We start from the raw sequence: 20,117 nt of genomic DNA, 5'->3' as shown, positions 1-20,117 counted from the left end.
GAACTGTCACCTGAGCACACCAAGCTCCCACCGTGCTGAGGGGATACGTCTCTGCTAATTGTGGTCTGTGTCTGCTAATTGTGATCCATCTAATTGCGATCTCTGTGTGCCAATTTTCATCCTGATCTGTGGCTGCTGCTGCTGGAACGGTTCTGGAGAAGGACAGAGCATCGGGGAGTTAAATTCAGACGGCTGAAGAGAAAGGCACCCTCACTTGGGGCCGAACACCCCCCTGAGGCGCTGGGGTCACCCCCTCGACCCGTTCCTGGATCTTCCCCGCCCCCGCCTGAGCAAGGTCTCGGCGACTGGGCCGCCCCGGCCGAGCAGCCCTCAGGGCTTTCGGTGTCGCCATCCCGGACAAAATTCTCCTCTCGGAGCCCCACGGGCCCTGCAAGGCCTCCCTGGGCACATCGGGGCCTGCGGAGGCCTCGGTGTTCGGTATTCGTTGTTCCGCCCCCGCGGCGGAACCGGGCCCGGTTCCTCCGCCTCCCGCCGTGACACAGCGCCCGCCACGTGCGGCCGCGGAGCGTCCTGGGGCGGCGAGTCCGCAAGCGCCCCGGCCTCACTACCGCGATGCGCTGATGGACTACAGCCCCCATAATGCCTCACGGTAGAGACAGGCACCGCCTCTTCCTCTGCTATTCGCGTTTCCATTGGCTCCGCCGGGCCGTCACGCAGCGGCACGACGGGTTCTGATTGGCTGGAGAGCGACGGAGCCGGGACGGCGGCTATGGCGGCCGGGCGGGCGGAGCGGGAGCGGGAGCGGTGCCGCCGGCGCCATTTTGTGTGTGAGGGGCCGGGCTGGGCCCGCTCCCGTCCGCGGCCCCGAGGCGGCAGCAGGGGCGGCCCGGCCGGGGCTCTGTCCCGCGAGCGGAGCGTGAGGCCCCTCGTCGGCCCTAATGGGGGGCGGTGCCGCGGCGCCACCGGCCGTGTCTCCCTCAGCGCTTCGGGACCGGAGCTCACGGAGCTGAGCCGGTGGGGTGGAGGAGCCCGGCCCGGAGCTCTCCGGCTGTACCTGTGTTACTGGGCGGGGGCTGGGGCTGTTTTTCGATCAAAATTAGCGTTAAACGGTATTTGAACATTTGTCACGGCCGCAGCCCGATCTCGTGCGGGGCTGGCCCTGCCTGCCCCCCGTGAGGAGCAGCGAGGGAAGGAACAGCGCAGTTCTGAGGGAAATTGGGGCTGGATGTGCCGGGGTCCCTCACACCCCGCGGTTTGGGTGGGGGGAGATAATCCCTGATATTTATTTAATCCTTTGTTTCACACATTTCAGCCAAAGCCCGCGGGGTTCCCGGAGCGATCCCGGCCGGATCCAGTGGATCTCAGCTAACATGGCCTCCCCGGCGGGGAGCTCCGAGACTCAAAAACAAAAGCGTTCGGCTGTTGCCAGGGCCCGGGGGAACTTCTCGGGCGGTAACAAACGCGAGCGACCCCGGGCTCGCAGGGAGCGATGCCCCTCCGGGGCTGGCGAAGCACCTGCTGCGTTGTTTACCCCGTGCAAAGTCAAAACCCAGCTCTTTAAAAACTAAAAATGGCTTTTTTTGGGGGGAGGGATTGAGCTGGCGCAGCCTCCCCACGGCTCCTCAGTGGAGCTCCAGTTGCCAGCCCCGTTGTTGCCTCGATAACACCAGCTCATCCCCTGGTATTTGTGGGGCTGGGTTTAGGTTTAAAACAGGGAGATTTGGGAGCCTTCTGCTCTAAGTGCGGATTGTGCTGTCAGACGTGGGTCAGCAAGTTAAAACCAGATTATTTGACATTTAGGCACTTGGTGGGTGGGGTGGTTTTTGGGTGTTTTTTTTTTTTAATTGTATTTGTTGTTGTGACTCTGCAAATGTTGCTGTAGCAGGTCCTGAATTCCAAAGCATCATATGGAAAGGTGAGGGCTTCCCCATCCCTGGAAGTGTCCAAGGCCACACTGGACAGGGCTTGGAGCAACCTGGGACAGTGGAAGGTGTCCCTGCCCATGGCAGTGGGGGGGAACTGATCTTTAAGGTCCCTCTAACCCCATCCATTCTGTCATTCCATTATATTTTATATCCCAGCTGCATTTCCAGGGCTGGGATGTTTATTGTTTATGTCTTCAAATGCTTGTGACAGCTGAGAATGCAATTTCAAGCTGATTTTGCCGAACTCATGAGGGTCACACTTGGTTTGAGCTGTGAGCTTTGCACCTGCCCAGGTGTCACAGGGTTTGTGGGGAGCAGAAGGGGAACAATCCTGAGGGGCTGGAGCTGCCAGGATTTTTTGTGATGGCCCCACCAGCTGCAGGTTGACCTCTTGTTTCACCAAAATGCCACTTGTGTCACCTAGAGTCACCAGTCACCAACGTGTGCTGGGAAGGTGGGGCCAGTGAGGGGGAGCTGGGGCAGGTGAGGTGGTGGCAGGACATGGTGGGATGCCAGAGCTGTAACCCTGGCAGGGACCATGGAGCCACTGCCACAAAAGGAGCACCAGGAGCAGCTCCAAGGGGCTGCTGTGTCCCAGGGCAGGATTTGGGGCTCACCTCACCCCAACAGACACTTCCTTCTTGGATTTGCAGTGTTTCCAGGGATCTGCTGTGTCCCTGCTTTGCTCCTGTCCAAGGGGAAAGGCCATTCCTGCACATGGGGTGGAGCAGTGTCCATTTTTGTGTTGGTGCTGACAGAATTTCAGCCCTTTCTTTTGAAAACAAAATCCTTGGGAGGGGAGGAGCTGGGGGACCCTTTGCCAGAGGATCTCCCAATGCTCTGTGTTCCCTGGTGCCCCAAATCCAGCGTTGGTGCTGCCTTCCCACAGCCATGGAGCCCTGGGGAAGTGATTCCTGCCTGTCCAGAGAATCATGGAATGGTTTGGGTGGGAAGAGACCCTAAAGCTCATCTCATTCCACCCCCTGCCATGGCAGCTGCTCCAAGCCTGGTCCAACCTGGCCTTGGACATTTCCAGGGATCCAGGACCAGCCACAGCTGCTCTGGGAACCTCTGCCAGGCCCTCCCCACCATGGCAAGGTTGGCACTGGATGGTCTTGAAGGTCACATCCAACCCAAACCATTCCATGATTGCAGGCTCTGGTTGCAAGCTGAGCTGTGCCAGGCTGATCCCTGCTGCTGTGGCTCTGTGCTCACACAGCTGAGCTCCAGTCAGCTCCTGGAGCTTGTGGGAAGCCTTGGGATGGGCAGCTCTGTCTCCAGCCAGGGAGGAGCTCCTTGTCCATTACTGACCCACTCCGAGGTTCCAAAGGTCCCCAAATGTCCCTGGTCTGTGTCTGCAGGAGCTGCACCGAGCCCCTGGGATCAGGATAACCTGGTTTAAACAGATGGAATAAAGCAGGAGAAGCTGGTGGGGGCAGAGGAGGTTGGAGGGTTGATGGTTATGGTCCTTTTAGTTGGTTTGTTTGCTTTGGGTTTTTCTAAGTTGTATTTTTTTAAAGCATTTGCAGAGAAAACATTTATTCCAGGGCCTTGAACCTGGCTGACAGGTGTGGGGTGAGTGGATGAGGGCAAAACCCGGCTGAGAATGTCGCCTTGGCTCGAGCTTTTCCCACAAAGCAGGTACCGGGAGCTGCATTTCCCAGAGCTGGGACCATCAGGAACCCCCATCGGTGCCATCAACCCGGGGACAAAACGCCTCTTGTGGGAATCGCGGACACAAAATCGCTCTGCAGGGAAATAAACAGCGGGGAAGCATCGCCCGGGCCCGGGCCGGAGGAGCACGGGGGCTCGGCCCCATCCCAGCCCGCAGGACCCCGCAGATCACGGCCCCCCCTCCCCGGCGCTGCGGTGATGTCATGGCACAGAGAAGGAGCCGCTGGCTCCCGGGCTCTTGAGCAAGTGGCCCTGGCTCGTTTCCTTCCCCCCGCCGTGCCCCAGAGCTGGATGGGGGCTGGGGGGAGTTCAAATCGGTGTCATTCCCCCTCCAGCGGCTCCCTCGCTTTAACCCCCGGGTTTACACCGCCCCACCTGCGCTGGGGACGTCGCTGTCCTCTCCCCCTGAACAAGGCTGGTTTTCCCCCGTGGAGCCGCAGGGGTTTGGCCAGGCTGGGGTTAAACCTGGTGGGACCGTTCCAGCCCCGATCCTGCCCCGGCAGCGCTGGGACAACCCCATCCCTTCCCTCGGGTTTTGTGGAAATGCCCAATTCCCCCATTGCTGGGCATGTGCCCGGGCCCATCCCGGCTCCGGCTGTCCCCGGAGCGCTGGGACAACCCCGTCCCCCTCTCCTGCCCTTCCCGAGCCCTCGGGTTTTGTGGAAATGCCCAATTCCCCCATTCCCGGGCAGCTGCCCGGGCCCATTCCGGTTCCTGCTGTCCCCGGAGCGCTGGGACAGCCCCGTCCCCTCCCTCGGGTTTTGTGGACATGCCCGATTCCCCCATTCCCAGGCCCATGCCGGCTCCTGCCTCACCAGGTCCAGCTTTCATCACCTCCCAGCCCCATCCCCACTTCTGGCTGCACCTCAGCCCCTCCTCCCCTGCTTCACCCCTTCATGGACCTCTTCACCCCCCAAAAAAAGCCCCAGGCTCGGAGCTTCTCCCTCCTCCTCCCCCTCTCAGGTGCAGCAGGAGGGAGGTTGAGCCATCGCCTTTCCCTCGTCAGCCATTTCAGAGGCCAAGTGCTGACTACCAAAACTTTTCCTTGGGCTGCTCCAAAACTTTAAGGTTTTTCCTCTCACTTGTAGCTTTAAGTATTTTTTTTTTTAATTTTGGGGCAGTTTTTGCCCAGATTCCAGTTAATGACCTGGATTCCTGCAGAGCTGCGGGGAAACAGAGTCAAGTTTAAGTGAGCCTTAGGCAAACAGACAGACTTGAGGCTACTCCTACTCCTCTGTGTCCATCACACACCATTTTACCCCCCCTTCCAGGTACTTTGAACTATTTCAGCACATTAAGCAGAATTAAAATTGAAAACAAATGGGGTAAAATAATAACAAAAAGGGTTAAGCGGGGAATTACAACTAAGTTTAATCAAACAACAGTTATAACACCATGAAAATAATCCAGGATGTATTCCCTGGTGGAATGTCATTCTGATTATTTTCGAGAAATCACACCAAAACTATTACAGTTACAAGTAATTAAATTTATTAGACCTCTGTATTTTTTTTTTATAGTCAGTTTTGGCCAATTTACAGCTTTCCTGGGGAATTTTTTTTCTTTTTTTTTGGTTTAGACACAAAAAAAAAAAAAAATCAAAACAAAACAAAAAAAAAAACAAAAACAAAACCATAAACCAGATATCACCAATACATCAACCCCCCCCTCACCCCATCACAGCCACCTAAAAAAGGGGGAGCCCTCGGCCCACCCAGCTGCAGTTTAGCCCGTAAAAAGGGTCCGCGGCGATTCTGTACAAGGACCGAATGTTCCACCCAGCACTGTAAAAACCCCCCCGCGCCCCCCTGCCCAGTGTCACTCCCCCGGCTTGCAGGGGCCCTTTTCCTGCCGGGGCAGCTCCCGCTCCCGCAGCAGCCGCAGGTTCTCGGCTCGCAGCCTGTCCACCTCCCGCTCCAGCGCCTGCACCCGCGCCGGGTCCGCCGCTTCCCCGCCGGCTTTTTTGCTCTCCATCCTCAGCCGGTTGTTCTCCTCCTCCATGCGCGACAGGCACTTCTCCAGCTCCAGGTACTCCTTCACCAGCTCCTGCTTGCTCATGTTCTGCAGGCTCTCCACATGGTACCGCTCGTAGGTCTCCGAGAAGTCCCTCTGCAGAAACTCGCTGCCGTCCCCCCCCATCCCGTCGCTGCCCCCGTCCTCGTCCGCCGCGTCGTCCAGGAAATCCTCCTCGCTCGTGTCGTCCGACTTGGCGGCCGCTCGCCGCGGGTACAGCCCGGTTTTCAGGTCGGGCTCCTCCTGGTCATGGTCCTCCATGAGGAACTGCGTGGTGTTGTAGGGAGCCACCGGCTGCCCCTTGGCGAACATCTCCGCTCGCAGCCGGGAGGCGCGGAGGCTCTGCCGCTCGTCGAACTGCTGCTTCTCCTCCCAGCTCAGCTTCGAGTACGGCTTCCAGCGCCGCTTCTTCTTCGACGGCCGCCGACGGTGCTTCTTCTTCACCGGCCACTCCTCGGTGCGTCCCACGGCCCGGTACCGCGGGCCCAGGCCGGGACGCCCCGCTCCGCCCGCCGGCGGCCGCCCCTCGGCGCCGCCCGCCGCCGCCTCCGCCCCGGGGGGCGGCAGCCGCCCGGCATCGCCGTCCTCCGTCGGCGCCTCTCCGCGCTCGGGCTGCGGCTCGGACTCGGACTGGGGCTCCGGCCGCGCCTCGGGCTCGGAGCGAGGCTCCGCTTCGCACTGGGGCTCCGGCCCCGGTTCAGCGGGCGCCGCGTCGGCCATAGCGCTGCGCTCGGCTACGCTCGCTGACGGGCGCTACCGGCGCCGCATGGGGGCTGGCCCCGCTCAGGCCGCCCGGGACATGGCCCGGGGGAGGTTTAACGCCGCCGGGCCCGCCTCCCCGCGCGCACTGCACGCGCCGCCGCCGCCGCTCCCGCCGCAATCCCACCCCACGGCCCAACCCGCGCCCGCCGCCGCCCGCTCCCGACTGCCTCTCCCCGGCCGCGGCCGCTCCCTTTATAGCCGCGCGCGCCCCGCCCCGCCCCGCGCAGGCGCCCTGCGCGCCCCGCCCCGCCGCGCGTCGGGACCCGCCCCCGCCGCGCAACCCGCGCCGCCGCCACGGCCCCGAGCGCGCGGGCGGTGCCGCCTCGCGGCCAATCAGCGGGCGCGGGGGGCGGGCTGGCCCGCCGGGACACGCCCCTGGCCGTTGCGGGGACTGGTCGCCATTGGCTGGGATGGCCGTCACTCCTGCGCGGCGCCACCAATCGCGAGGGGGAGAAGGCGGGACCGGGCCGTACCACGAGGCGGGGGAGTCCCCGTGCGCGGGGACGCGCGCGCCCCGCGACCTTCAGGTCCGCGCCGAGGGCAGCGCGCGCGTTCCCCCCGCGGCGGGGCTGTGGCACGGTCCGAAAAGAGTCCCTGCGCGGCGGAGGTTCCGCCGACCATGCTGCGGCCCCGGGACCGGGGGGGTTGTACAGGGCCGGGCCGGGCCGGGCCGGGCCGAGCCAAGCCAGACTGGGCTGTAGGGGGCCCGGGAGGGGCTTCGGGGGTGCGCAGGCCCGGGGGGGAAGGGGGCGAGCGGAAGGATCCCGGTGCCGTGTGGAGTGCGGCGGTGCTGCAGTTGGCGGAGGGAGATGTAAACAAACCGAAGCGGAAAGAAGTCCTCTCTTAAAGGCGCCGCGTCCCTTTTCGCAGGGGCGGTGCGGAGCCGCGCTCCCGAAGCCCGGGGGGTGCGGGGGGAGGGGCACGGCGAAGGAGGGGGATGGGGAGGCCCCGGGCCTTGTGCCGGTCCCGGTCCCGATCCCGGCACTGCCACCCCCAGCCACGGTGGCGATGTCCCCCTCGGGCCCCATGTTCGGGGGGGCTGGCAGGGTTTGAGGGCCCCGCTGAGGGACACACGGCGGGGGGAGCCATGGCCGGGCCGGGGGGGGGCTCCATGTCTGAGGGGGAGCAGCACAGGAGGGCCCCGGGGCAGCCGCGGCCTCACGGGGGGAGGAACCCGCGGGTGGAACCCGCCCTGCCCAGCCCCGCACCGGGCACCCCCTCACGGAGGTCCCGGGGAGCCCTGGGGCTTCCCCACCGCCGCCTCCCGAACGGGGGCCGGTGGCACCCTCAGGGTGGGCATTGCACCCGGCCGGGGGGGGGCAGGCTGGGGCCTGGAGACGGACCCGGCAGGGGGACAGGGGGTGACCAAGCAGGGACAGGGGGTGACCAGCTGGGGACAGTGGCTGGGGCCGGAGCGTTTGGCCGCACTCCCCTCCCCTGGCAGGCGGGCACAGGCAGCGGGGCTGAACCGAAAATGCGACTTTAATTGAGGCAGGCTCGGTGATGTCCCCGGTGAGGCCGGGCCGGGCCCGGGGCTGCTCCGGCTCCGGCTGTGCGTGGTGGCGGCGCGGGGGCCGGTGCTGGCCCTCAGTGTCGGTGCCGGTGTCCCGGTGGCTGCTGAGGCGGTTCCCGCGTGGCTCCGTGCGAAGCGGGATGGCGAGGAGGGCTGGCGGTGGCGGTGGTCGGGGGTCACCTCTTCCTGCCCTGCCAGTGGCGCAGCAGCCACTGGGTGACGAAGGGCCAGGTGGCCAGGAAGAGCAGCGTGCGTGGGGACACGGGCAGGCGCCACCGGGACACGGCCTGGCCAGGGGACGGGGACAGAGGTGGCACCGATGGCAGCGACACCCCCTCACCGCCACTGCTCGGTGTCCCGGTCACATTCCCCCTCCTGTGTGCATCACACCGCTGTCCCTGGCAGTGTCCCCATGGATGGCCCTCCCCTGACCTCCCCCAGCTGTGTCCCCACACCCCCGTGGGCTGTCGGGTGGGCAGGGGGGCAGCAGGGCCACCCCCAGCACGTCCTTCAGCCCCAACTCACCTGTGGAGCGAGTGCCGGGCTGGGGTCTGTCTCCCCCTGAAAGACAGGAGAGGGTTTGGGGTGCAGCTGGGGCTGGCACCCCCTGCCAGCCCCTGGGAGAGGGAGGGAACGGCTGGAGAGGCTGTGCAGGGATCAGAGGGTGCAGCTGGGCCAGGAGCCCAGAGCTGTGGGAATGAGGGGGGAAATGGGAATGAGGGGGGAACTGGGAGTAAGCAGGGCAATGGGAATGAGGGGAAAACAGGAATGAAAAGGCAGTGGGAATAAGGGGGGCACTGGGAACAAAGGGGGCAGTGGGAATGAGGGGGGCAGGAATGAGGGAGGAAATGGGAATGAAGGGGCAGTGGGAATGCGGGGAGCAGAGGGAATGAGGGGGAAACAGGAATGAAGAGGCAGCGGAAATGAGGGGGGCAATGGGAATGAGGGGGGCAGCAGGAATGAAGGGAAAACAGGGATGAGGGGGCAGCGGGAATGAGGGGGGCAATGGGGGTGCGCAGGGCAATGGGAATGAGGGGGGCAGGAGGAATGAGCGAGGCAGTGGGAATGAGAGGGGAAAATAGGGATGGGGGTAGCAGTGGGAATGAGGGGGCAGTAGGAGTAAGTGGGGCAATGAAATGAGGGGGGCAGTGGCAGCAAGGGGCAGCCCTGGGCACCACCAGGCTCGGCCCCGGCAGGATTTGTCACCACCAAGCACCGGGGTGTCCCCACACCGGGGCCACCCCTTGTGGCAGGGCCCGGAGCCGAGCCCAGCGCTGCCCCCGGCCGTACCTGGGCAGCCCCGAGCGTCTCCAGGCGGCTGAGCCGCTCCCGCACCCGGCGCAGCTCCTCCTGCAGCGCCCGCACCGCGCCGGCCACGTGCGCCTCCAGCTCCGCCGGCAGCCCCGGCTCGGGGCTGCTCCCCACGGGCAGCCGCACATCTGCGGGCACAGCCACGGGCACACGGCTGCCAGGCCAGGCTGGCACTGCCCGCCCCGCGCTGCCACCCACCGCTGGGCAGCGACTCCCACGGGGCACCTGCCGTGGGCTGCCCACCCACAGGATGTCCCCAGGGCCATGCACCACTGTGACACTGCCTGGTGGTGGCAGTGGGTGGCCAGCCCACCAATGGGGTGGGTGCTGTGGGTCACCTGGTGACACCTGGTGAAGGTGCCACCACTGGGCTGGACACCCAGGGCCAGAGCAACTCATGCCTGGGCCCAGCAAAGGCCCCAGATCAGGCTGGCAAACCCCTGGGTAATTCAGGCAGGGAGCAGGACAGAGGCAGGGACTCGCTGCCAGCCCTGGGGACAGCCCAGCCTGGCCTGGGGACAAGCTCACTGCCAAGGTCAGGCAGCCTGGAAGGGAACAGTAACAGGGGAAAGGGTGAGACACGTGGGCTGTGCCCAGGTGAAGCCATGGCACCAGTCCCATGGGTGAGGGTGGCAATGCCACCCCAGGGCAGCCCAGAGTGTCTGGGCACAGCACAGAGGGTGCTGTGGCACAGCTCAAGGCCTGGTGGTGCCCAGGGGAGTGGCACTGCTGTCCCCAAGGCCTCCAGGGCACAGAGCCCAGCTTCCCCCCTGCCCTGCTGGCACAGCTCACCCTTGGCACCACCCACATCTGAAGGACAAGGGGCAGGGCATGGGGAGCCAGGGCCCTGCTGGAGGGCCAGCAGAGCATCCTCCAAACTCAGGCAATTCAGTACCACAGCAGGAAATGGGCAAAGGAGGGGCTGAGCTGCTTAGGGACCAAGGGATGCAGAGACAGGACATTTGTGGCTTCCTTCAGCTACTGAGCACCCAGTTGTGGGTGCTGGAGCCAAACTCAGCCCCCCAACCCCCCAGCCCAGCCCATGGAGGTGAGCAGCAGCAGGAAGGGGCGCAGGGACAAGCTCTGCACCCACCTGTGTCGGAGCCCAGGGCTGGCAGGTCTGTGCTGCTGCTCCCCTCGGCTCTTCTGCCTTCGCCCCGCTCGCCCTGCCCAGCACTGAGGGGCTCAGCCCCAGCCTGGGGGGTTTTTGGGGTGAGCCCCCGCATCTGCCTGGCCTGTGAGATGGGAGAGAAGGGCCCTGAGACCCCCACTCCCCTCCCCAGGGCAGGGGGGGCAATGCCAGGGCAGCAGTGCAGTGCTGCTCTTGGGGTGGCATTTTTGGGGAGGCATTTTTGATGGCATTTCTGGTTTGGGAGGTGACATCTGAGGTGAGTGAGTGCCCAGATCTGAGGTGGAAAAAGCGGGGGAGGGATTTCCTTCCTCCTTCCACCAGACCCACCAGGCCTCAGCATGGCACCAAATGTGGCAGGGGAACAATCCAGGCGGTGGCACTCATGTACACGGTGGAGCCTCACCACAGCAACGGGGGGCTGGGGAGGCTCCTCAGCATCCCCCAGTGACAGGGACAGGCTCCAGGAGTGACACAAAGCACAGAGAGCTGCAGGAGGGTGTCCCTGCTGGTTTTATGAAGCTCCCAGGCTGGTGCTGCTGTGCAGAGCGAGCAGGGCAGGGGTGGCAAAGCCTCCAGCGCTTCCTCCGTTACCTTCTCAGGCTCCATCTGCTCCAGGGTTTCACTGAACGTGTCCCCATCAGAGTCACTCGTCACCTGGGTCCCCTCGGGGGCAGGAGCCAGCCCAGGTCCTGGAAGGGAAGCACAGGGCTGAGCCCTGGGCAGGGCAGGACTGCCCAGCTGTGTAGAGGGCACAGCTGGAACAGGGGATGAGCATGCCCAAGACAAGGCTGGAGAGGGAAACTGAGGCACTGCAGGGGTGGGAGCAGCTCTGCTCACGTGGCCATGAAGCCAAGGACTGAATTCCCCCTTCTGCACAACCCCCAGGGCAGCAGTGGCACAGGCAGGGACACTGCCCAGCTCCTGGGCAGCACTCGAGGCTGGCACACTGGCACTCGCTCTGTGACCATATTTGCTCCTGGGGGAAGGCTGGAGCAGCAGCAGGAGGAGGAGGAACCTCCCTGCAGCACCCTGCCCACCCCAGGGCACAGCCAGGGGCCCTCGAGGGGGGCACAGCGAGGCAGGGGGTGAGAGAAAAGCCAGGGCTGAGGCACCACCAGGGCTTGGTGCTGTGAATCTCAGTGCCAAGGAAGCAGCAAACGTGGCTTGAGCCACGGGGGAACATCCCCCCATGGATCAGGGACCTTCCAGGGTGATTTTTCCCAGCCCATGGGGCACCAGCCTCCCCTTGTCCCTGCAGTTTAGCAGATCCTGGCCCCTTTGCACAGCAGGAGTGAGGCAGAACCAACCCCACAAGTCCAGGGAGAGCCAGACCCCTGACCTGGGCAGTGCCCAGAGCACCCAGGGCTGGGCCAGAGGTGCCAACAGCTCCATGGATGGATGGAGCCCCAGCCCTGGTTCTGCTGCACAGGGCTCTGCAAGGCAGGGACACCAACCTGGCCCCTGCTGCTGCTGCCCAGGCAGGGCGTCCCTGGGGCTCTCTGGAGCTGGGCTGCTCTCTGTGCCATCCTGGCTGGTGCCATCCTGCTGTCCCTGGCTCTCTGCATGGAGGGAAAGGCACAGCTGGGTCATTTTGTGGCTCAGAGCTGCTGTCCTGGCTGGGCTGGCTCCCTGGGGCCGGGCTGCCCATGGAAATGCCAGGGAGGTGCCAGCAGCTGGCAGGGAAGGAGAGGAGCCAGGTTTGTTTGCTGAGAGCCCAGGAACCCACCCTACTCACCCAGGGGTGGTGGGGTGTCCCTGTCCCCTGGGGCAGCAGGCAGAGGGATCAGCACTGCTGAGTGACAGTGACACTGCTGTCCCCTGGCAGTGCCCACAGCCCAGGGCACAGCCATGGTAACAGCCCAGGGCAAGAGGTGTTGGCTGGAGGAGCCTTGTGTGGCCAGCAGCACCCCAGAACCTGGGCCAGCAGCACCCCAAGATCTGGGCCAGCAGCACCCCAAGGAGCTGGGCCAGCAGCACCCCAGGGATCTGGGCCAGCAGCACCCCAGGGATCTGGGCCAGCAGCACCCCAAGGACCTGGGCCAGCAGCACCCCAGAACCTGGGCCAGCAGCACCCCAGAACCTGGGCCAGCAGCACCCCAAGGACCTGGGCCAGCAGCACCCCAAGGACCTGGGCCAGCAGCACCCCAGGGACCTGGGCCAGCAGCACCCCAGGGACCTGGGCCAGCAGCACCCCAGGGACTTGGGCCAGCAGCACCCCAGAACCTGGGCCAGCAGCACCCCAAGGACCTGGGCCAGCAGCACCCCAGGGATCTGGGCCAGCAGCACCCCAGGGACCTGGGCCAGCAGCACCCCAGGGACCTGGGCCAGCAGCACCCCAGGGATCTGGGCCAGCAGCACCCCAGGGACCTGGGCCAGCAGCACCCTGAGGGTCCTGACAGGCCCCAGCCCTCCCCAGCACCCCCTGGAGCCCAAGGGGTTAATCCCAGCCAGATTTCCAGCAGCCCCCAGGACTTTGCTCTCTGCTCCTGGGCAGGTGTGTGGCAACGCTGCCCTGCTGCTCCTTCCCTCAGTTTCTGCTGTCCCCAGCCTGTCCTCGCCATCACAGGGGACATTGAGGGGGACAAGGCAGCTGCACCCCACACAGGGGTAGTGCCACTGCTCTGTGATCCTCCCAAATCCTCCTCAGATTCCCAAAATCTTCCTCCCCATCCCCAAACCCTGCTCGGGGTGTGCTGTGACCCCCAGAGTGTGGCTCCTGTCACCTCCCAGAGCACCAGGACAGACCTGGCTGCAGCCACCACGTTCACAGGGCTCTGCTGAAAGCAGAGACCTGGATCCATCCACGGTTTGGGTTCCAAGTGCTGCTTCATAACTTTATATATAAATAAACAAACCCAAAGCTGCCCAGACCCCCAGCTCTGTGAGCTCTGTCACGCACAGGGACACCAGAGTCACACCGAGGGACACCAGAAGCTGCTGGAGGCACCTGCCACGCTCCACACTCTGAAATCTCCTTTCTGCTCCACCAAAGCTGAGATTGCAGGGTCTGAAGGTGATTTGGGAGCCTTTAACACAAATGACTCAACACCTTGAGGAGCTCAGTGCTTTGCACCTCAGTTCCAGCCACCCTGGGCTCGTTGTTCCACCAAGTTTGGATTTAAGTGACAATGTCACCTGTAAGTGACGCTCCCAAGTGGATAATGACCCGTTGAGACATAGATTTTAAATTTCAGAGAAAAACCAAATCTGCCTTTTAAAGGGATTCAGCATCAAAATGGAGAACAAAGCACCTGGGACACAGAGGGACAGTGGTGTCACACATGGGGACACCTCTGTCACACACTGGGACACCTCTGTCACACACTGGGACACCTGAGTCACAGAGACACACTTCGGTCACACACAGGGACACCTCTGTCACACAGAGGGACACCTCTGTCACACAGAGGGACACAAATATCACACACAGGCAAACCAGTGTCACACACAGGGACACCTCTGTCACACACAGGGACACCAGTGTCACACAGAGGGACACCAGTGTCACACAAGGGGACACCAGTGTCACACAAGGGGACACCTGTTTTACACATAGGGACTCCTCTGTCACACACAGGGACACCAGTGTCACACAAGGGGACCACTGTCACACAGAGGGACACCAGTGTCACACCCGGGGGCACGGCAGCTCTGGGAGCAGCACCGGGGGCAGCACCGGGCACGGCAGCACCGGGGGCAGCACCGGGCACGGCAGCTCTGGGAGCAGCACCGGGCAGGGCAGCACCGGGCACGGCAGCACCGGGGGCAGCACCGGGCACGGCAGCACGGGGCACGGCCCCACTCACCCGCTGTGCTCCTGAAGAAGGACTCGGGGGGCCGGGGCAGGTCGTGGATGACCTCGTAGAGCGGCTCGAAGTAGCGGAACATCTCCTGCGTGCTCTCGTCCATGGGCACGGTGTCAATGACCTGCGGAGGCCGCGGCTGGGCACGGGCACCGGGCAGCACCGGGCAGCGCCCGGCCCGGCCCCGCCGCCCACCCCGGTACCTTCTGAGCCACCTTCTTCATCTCCGCTACGTACGCGGCCATCGCCTCCTCCTTGGACATCGCGCCCAGGCTGTGCCACGCGTCCCTGCGGGGCCCGGGCCGTCAGCGGGGCCGGGACCGGGACCGGACCGGAACCGGAGAGGAACCGGAGCGGGACCGGCACCGGAGCGGGACCGGAACCGGAGCGGGACCGGAACCGGAGCGGGACCGGGAGGGGGACAGGGACCGGGACTGGATCAGGACCGGACCAGAACCGGAGCGGGACTGGAACCAGAGCGGGACCGGAGCGGGACCAGAACCATAGCGGGACCGCGACTGGGACCGGACCGTAACTGGAGCGGGACCGGGACTGGGACCAGGACCGGACCGGAACCGGAGCGCGAGCGGGAATGGAGCGGGACAAAAACCGGAGCGGGACCGGGACTGGACCAGAACCGGAGGGGGACCGGGACCGGACCGTAACTGGAGCGGGACTAGGACCGGGACCTGACCGGAACCGGAGGGGGAGCGGGAGCGGGACCTGACCTGAACCGGACCCGGACCGCACCCGGAGCGGGACCGGGACCCTCCGCCCCCCTTACCACTTGTAGCGGCCGATGGGGTCCCAGAAGCCGGGCCGCGGGCCCTGGCAGCGCCCCGCCGTCGCCTGTTTGTAGTAGCTGTAGAAGCGCAGCATCTCCTCGTACGAGGGCCGGTACGCACCTGCGGGGCACGGTCAGCGGGGCCGCTCACACCGCAGCCGCCCGGCCCCGCTCCCGGCCGCTACTCACCGCTCCGCGGCAGCCCCTGGATCACCTGCACGGCGGCGCGGAACTGCGCCCCGCAGCCCGGCTCCTCCATGGCGGGACCGACCCCGCACCGGCTCCGGCTCCGCTCTCGGCTCCGCTCCCGGTCCCTCTCCGTGCGGGGACAGAGCGGGGCCAATCAGGGCCCGTCTTACATCGGCCGCCCCGCTCTATGACCAATCAGCGTCTGCCTTACATTGGCCCCCTCTGAGCCGTCCCCAATCAGCGCGCGGCTCCCGGAACGGGCCCCGCCCACCCTGCGCTCCTGGCGCCCCCTGCCGGTCGGAGCGGGCAGCGCGCGGAGAGCGGGGAGGGGAGGCGCCGCCTGGCGGGGACGGGAGGGACTGCAGGGCTGGGACAGAGGGACAGAGGGACAGGGGGACAGGGGGACAGAGGGATAGAGACTGGGACACGGACAGAGGGACAGGGACACGGGACTGGGACAGGGACTGGGACAGGGACTGGGACAGGGACTGGGACAGGGACAGTGGGACAGGGACAGGGACTGGGACACGGACAGAGGGACTGGGAGAGAGGGACAGGGACAGGGACAGGGACAGAGGGACAGAGGAACAGAGAGACAGAGGGACTGGGACAGGGAGACTGGGACAGGGACAGGGGGACGAGGACAGTGGGACTGGGATGGGCACAGGGACAGAAGGACAGGGACAGGGGGACAGGGACAGGGACAGAGGAACAGGGGACAGGGATGGGGGCAGGGACAGTGGGACAGTGCACAGGGATGGTGAGCCAGGACAATGAGAGTGCACAGCGACAGTGGGACAGTGAGAGACAGGACAGGGACAGTGCGCTGGGAGAGGGGACAGTGAGGTGGTGCCTAGGGACAGTGCCCAGCACCTCGGAGCACCCAGGCTGTCCCCAGGTATGGAGCTCTGGGAGCCAGCCCTGGCACAGGGACCCTGTGCAGGAGCACAGTGCCATGGAGTGGTGGCAGAGCCGTGACACTGCAGCAGGCACGGGGACAGTGCTGGGGGTGCCACCTGGGCTGTGCTGAAAGTGCCAGGGCACAGGGATGCTCTGGGACACTGGCACAGGCTGCCCAAAGCCCCTCAATCCCTGGCAGTGCCCAAGGCCAGGCTGGACATCGGGGCTTGGAGCAGCCTGGGACAGTGGAAGGTGTCCCTGCCATGGCAGGGGTGGCACTGGGTGGCTTTAAGGTCCTTTCCAACCCACACCATCCTGGGATTCTGTGACAATCATCCAGGATTCTGGGGCCACACATGGGGACACTGGGGCCACGCACTGTGACACCAGGACACTGCAGTGGGGACAGGGACAATGGTGCCAAAGGTGCCAGGGAAAGGGCCCAGGGACTGGGACACTGCACTGGGAGGGTTGGACACTGCACTGGGGTCTGGAACAGGGCACTGGATGTGGAACATGGCACTGGGACAGTGCCACCGGGCCACCAGGCAGGAGAGGGGACAGCTGGGTCAGGCAGAGCAATTGTTAATTATTACCCAATTGCATCCACTGTTCTTTTATTCACCGGATACTTTTAACCACTGTTAATTATTATCCAACTTCATTAATTATGGTAGCAAGGAAGGGGCAGAATTTGGGGTCTCTGAGGGGTGAAGCCCCCCTACTCCAAGGGCTGTGGGGACATGGGGACGTGTGTGACCTGGCACAACAAGGTCCCCTGGGGGGGGTGGGAGGTTCTGGGGGCTGTGGGAGGTCCTGGGGTGCCGTGGAAGGTTCTGGGGTGCCATGGGAGGTTCTGGGATGCCATGGGATGTTCTGGGGTGCCATGGGAGGTTCTGGGGTGCCATGGAAGGTTCTGGGGTGCCGTGGAAGGCTCTGGGATGCAGTGGGAGGTTCTGGGATGCCATGGGATGTTCTGGGGTGCCATGGGAGGTTCTGGGGTGCAGTGGGAGGTTCTAGGGGGCCATGGGTACTCCCTGGATCCAGCCTGGCCCAGGATGCTGGGGTTGGGATGCAGAGCAGCTTTCAGCATCCCTGTTTCATCCTTGCCTCCCACTCTGGTTTTCCAACCTTAACCCCACCTCCAAATCCCAAATCCAAGTGGGTCAAGACCCCCCAAACCCTTCTAAATCCCATCCACATCGCCTGGGGAAAGATTTCCTTTGCCAATTAAAGACAAATAAATAAAAAGAAATAAATCATAATAATAAAAAAATGAAACAAAAGCAGTAAAATCTTTTAACTCCCCGGCCATTTCCAAGCTCTGACTCAGGATTCCTGCGCTGATTCACGGCACTCGTGCTGTGCTATAATCGGCCGGGAATGCGATCCCGAATCCCGCGGGATCCCTTCCAAGCTGGCAGAAAACAGCAGCGCCAGGGAGGGGAGGAACCAGAGCAGGGATTTGTTGTGCCGCAGGGCTGGGAAAGATGAAACAGGAAAGCCTTATAAATATGATTGTCTGGCAAAAGATTTTCACAATATGGAAACTATCAGCGAGATTGAAATGAAAGCAAGCTTTGAGATCCCTCAGTTACTGAACAACTGGAAAACAATGGTGTGGCCAGCTGAAGGTGATCCCCTTTTGATGGAACAACACCCTCTGCTTGCAGACAGGCCCAAGGGGCAGAGCAGACCCTGCCAGCTTGGCAGAAGGGGCCCAAAGAGGAGTTTTTAGGGTTTAAAATGTAACCCAGTATGGTAATGGAATGATTCTTATAGGCTGTATGGAAATGCTATAGGATTTGTGTATTGTACTAGGTTGGTTAGTGAGAATCAGAATATTCAACACAGAAGAAGATTTATTGTATTGGAACGGGAATTTAGTGCTTACTTTCTATTCTCTTGTCTCTTACCTCTTGCCTTTTACTCTCTCACCCTCTCATCCTCTCTCCCCCTCTGAGCTGTGCCTGGCAGCTCCCAGCAGGGCCCTGCACCCAGGCCCTTTGCAATGAACCCCAAGTTCCAGCCCTGGCTGCAGAGATCTCTCATCTCCATCCATCCTATCCCCCATCAATCCTACACCACGGGGTTTTTGCAGCCAGAGGTGTTTATCCTGCTCATCCCACCCAGGCGAGGCTGAACTCCTGCGAGGAAGAGAGCTTGGAGCAGAGCCCGCTGATGTGGGTTGAAATTGCATTTTTGGGGTGACTCCGGTGTCCTCGTGTGTCTTGGTTTGGAAAGACAGGAGTCTGCTAAGTGTGAAAAATGCCAGTCACTTGTCTTTAAAATTTTTAAAAGTTTAATAGTAATAAAATGGTTATTAAAAATAATAATACAATTAGAGTAATAATAATTTGGACAATTTGAATTAAGACAATATGAGACAATAAATACAAAGAGTTACAGATGTCCAGGTACCTCTTTCTGGGCAGCACGAGTCCAAAAAAGGACCCACGTTAACAAAGGATTAACCCTTAAAAGCAACAGCCTGTTGCATATTCATACATTTCATACATGATGCATAAATTCCATTCAAACACAGGATTCTGTCTGGTCATTGTCAACTTCTTCCTCTGAATCCTGACAGCGCCTTTGAGGCAGGAAGAAGTTCATTTCTTCTGATAATGGAGCAATAAATTCTTTTTCTCTGAAAGATTCAGGTGTCCTGTGGCTGCTCTCTCACTGCGAGTCCTTTCTTTAAAAAAAGCATCCTACCCAGCATCGTTTCTATTTTAACATTTTTATAACCTAAAACTATATTTAACACAGTACTTAAGAGAATTAATACAGCATCACTTTCTAACACAACACATATAATAGTCATTTGAATATTTGTGAAAAGCCAATCATAAAATGCATGCATTTTTCATACTAAGGAATGCAGGAGCCTTTTCTGAACTGGAGAATGTAAACCCTCCCCACCCCTCTGAATTGCTGTAAATTTTAAATTTAGGGGCTCTTAGGCAAAATTATGGGAGCAGGAAATAACAGTTCTTTAATAGGGAAAAAAAAAAAAAAAGGATAAAATAAACAATGCAGTACACCAGAACAACACTGCCAGAGTCAGAACCCAACCTGACACCCTGTGGGTCAGGCTGTTGGCACAGTCCCATTGGAATTGTGGCTCAGCCCTCCTGCAGTGTCAGGGGTGGCTCTGTTGGAGCAGGGATCCTGTAGAGAAGGATGGATTCTGCCTCTGAAGATCCAGTGGAGGAAGAGGCAGCTGCTGTTCCTCTGGGGAATCCAGTGGAGAAGCTGTGCTGGTGTCTCCAAACCTCTGGATTATATCTGGGTAGGAATGCTTGGCTCCTCCCTCTGGGCTCACATCTCCCAGTGGGATGCTGTAGTTCTTATCAGCCATGCAGGGACATTCCATAGCTGTTATCAGCAGTGTCCCCTCCTGAGGGAGGTGTGAATGTGGTCACTCAAAGAGAGAGATAAGGCAAACTGCCCACTTGACAAAGATAATCTGCCATACAGATGGTAATGGAAAACATCTTGCATTGCAGTCTTCAACACCCTGTCCCCAAAGTCTTCAGGAAGAGCTTTATCCCCCCCAAACACAGCCCAGATGTGTCCCCAGCTGTCCAGATGTGGCAGGAACTGCCCAGGTCTGGAACTACAGCACTGAAACTCTGTCCCAGGCTGCTCAGGTGCTGCCCAGATGTCTCCCTGTGTGTCCAGATGTTGCTCTGGGATAAGCAGAGATTGTCCCAGGAGTCCCCACTGGTGCCCAGATGTTGCTCAGGACACACCCAGGGTGCCCAGATGTTCCCTCAGTATCTTCCAATATCCCCCAGGGTATCCAGATGCTGCCCTAAGAGCCCAGATGTCATCCCAGGACACTCAGCTGTCACTCCAGGTGCCCAGATGTTGCCCAGATGTTGCTCCAGCCTGCCCTGCTCTCACCCCTGCATGCCCAGCTGTCCCACCCAGGGGCTGGGGACAGTCACCTCCTCCTCCTGTCCTGCAGCTCCTGGTCCCCACAGCCCCGCCAGGCCTGGGGTGCCCTCCCTGCTCCCCTGGACACTCTGGAATTTTGGAGAAGCCTCCAGTGACCCATCCCCTCCTGCCCCACCACCCTCAGGGGGCAAACGGCCTCAGGGCAGGCTCAGGGTGGGCACCAGCAGGAATTTCCCCATGGAAA

General features: G+C 61.8%; 2 protein-coding genes and 1 long non-coding RNA gene across 4 annotated transcripts; 1 reads left to right on the top strand and 2 right to left on the bottom strand.

Annotated features, from left to right (window-relative positions):
• Positions 1 to 591: 591 nt before the first annotated feature.
• Positions 592 to 2,069, top strand: LOC129130870 (uncharacterized). The gene is made up of 2 exons (XR_013185275.1): positions 592 to 1,070; positions 1,274 to 2,069. It is a non-coding gene; the product is annotated as an uncharacterized LOC129130870 (long non-coding RNA).
• Positions 2,070 to 4,906: 2,837 nt separating this feature from the next.
• Positions 4,907 to 6,462, bottom strand: HEXIM1 (HEXIM P-TEFb complex subunit 1). Its single transcript, XM_054649480.2, has one exon. The coding sequence runs from the start codon at positions 6,291 to 6,293 to the stop codon at positions 5,379 to 5,381; it is 915 nt and encodes a 304-aa protein (XP_054505455.1). The 5' UTR covers positions 6,294 to 6,462; the 3' UTR covers positions 4,907 to 5,378.
• Positions 6,463 to 7,799: 1,337 nt separating this feature from the next.
• ACBD4 (acyl-CoA binding domain containing 4) lies at positions 7,800 to 15,202 on the bottom strand. 2 transcript variants are annotated; one of them, XM_054649780.2, is made up of 10 exons: positions 15,068 to 15,202; positions 14,879 to 14,999; positions 14,298 to 14,382; positions 14,098 to 14,218; positions 11,746 to 11,850; positions 10,883 to 10,980; positions 10,253 to 10,394; positions 9,139 to 9,287; positions 8,374 to 8,409; positions 7,800 to 8,135 (listed from the first exon to the last, which is right to left on the bottom strand). In XM_054649780.2, the coding sequence occupies exons 1-10, from the start codon at positions 15,135 to 15,137 to the stop codon at positions 8,025 to 8,027; spliced, it is 1,038 nt and encodes a 345-aa protein (XP_054505755.2). In that variant the 5' UTR covers positions 15,138 to 15,202; the 3' UTR covers positions 7,800 to 8,024. The 2 variants fall into 2 exon arrangements, with proteins under 2 accessions (XP_054505755.2, XP_077046970.1); XM_077190855.1 differs by lacking the exon at positions 11,746 to 11,850.
• Between the last annotated feature and the right edge of the window lie 4,915 nt (positions 15,203 to 20,117).

The sequence above is a fragment of the Agelaius phoeniceus genome, chromosome 26 (genome assembly GCF_051311805.1).
Source record: "Agelaius phoeniceus isolate bAgePho1 chromosome 26, bAgePho1.hap1, whole genome shotgun sequence".
NCBI classification, from domain to species: Eukaryota; Metazoa; Chordata; class Aves; order Passeriformes; family Icteridae; genus Agelaius; species Agelaius phoeniceus.
The sequence above is the reverse complement of the archived record's forward strand: the minus strand, read 5'-3'. Positions and strand labels throughout refer to the sequence as shown.

Excerpts from the sequence above, each read along its gene's own strand:
- HEXIM1 (XM_054649480.2), bottom strand. The coding sequence starts at position 6,293 with ATGGCCGACGCGGCGCCCGCTGAACCGGGGCCGGAGCCCCAGTGCGAA.
- ACBD4 (XM_054649780.2), bottom strand. The coding sequence starts at position 15,137 with ATGGAGGAGCCGGGCTGCGGGGCGCAGTTCCGCGCCGCCGTGCAGGTG. Across the intron at positions 9,288-10,252 it reads AGCCCTGGGCTCCGACACAG|ATGTGCGGCTGCCCGTGGGG; the intron begins GTGGGTGCAGAG and ends CTGTGCCCGCAG. Across the intron at positions 8,410-9,138 it reads AGACGCTCGGGGCTGCCCAG|GGGGAGACAGACCCCAGCCC; the intron begins GTACGGCCGGGG and ends CCTGTCTTTCAG.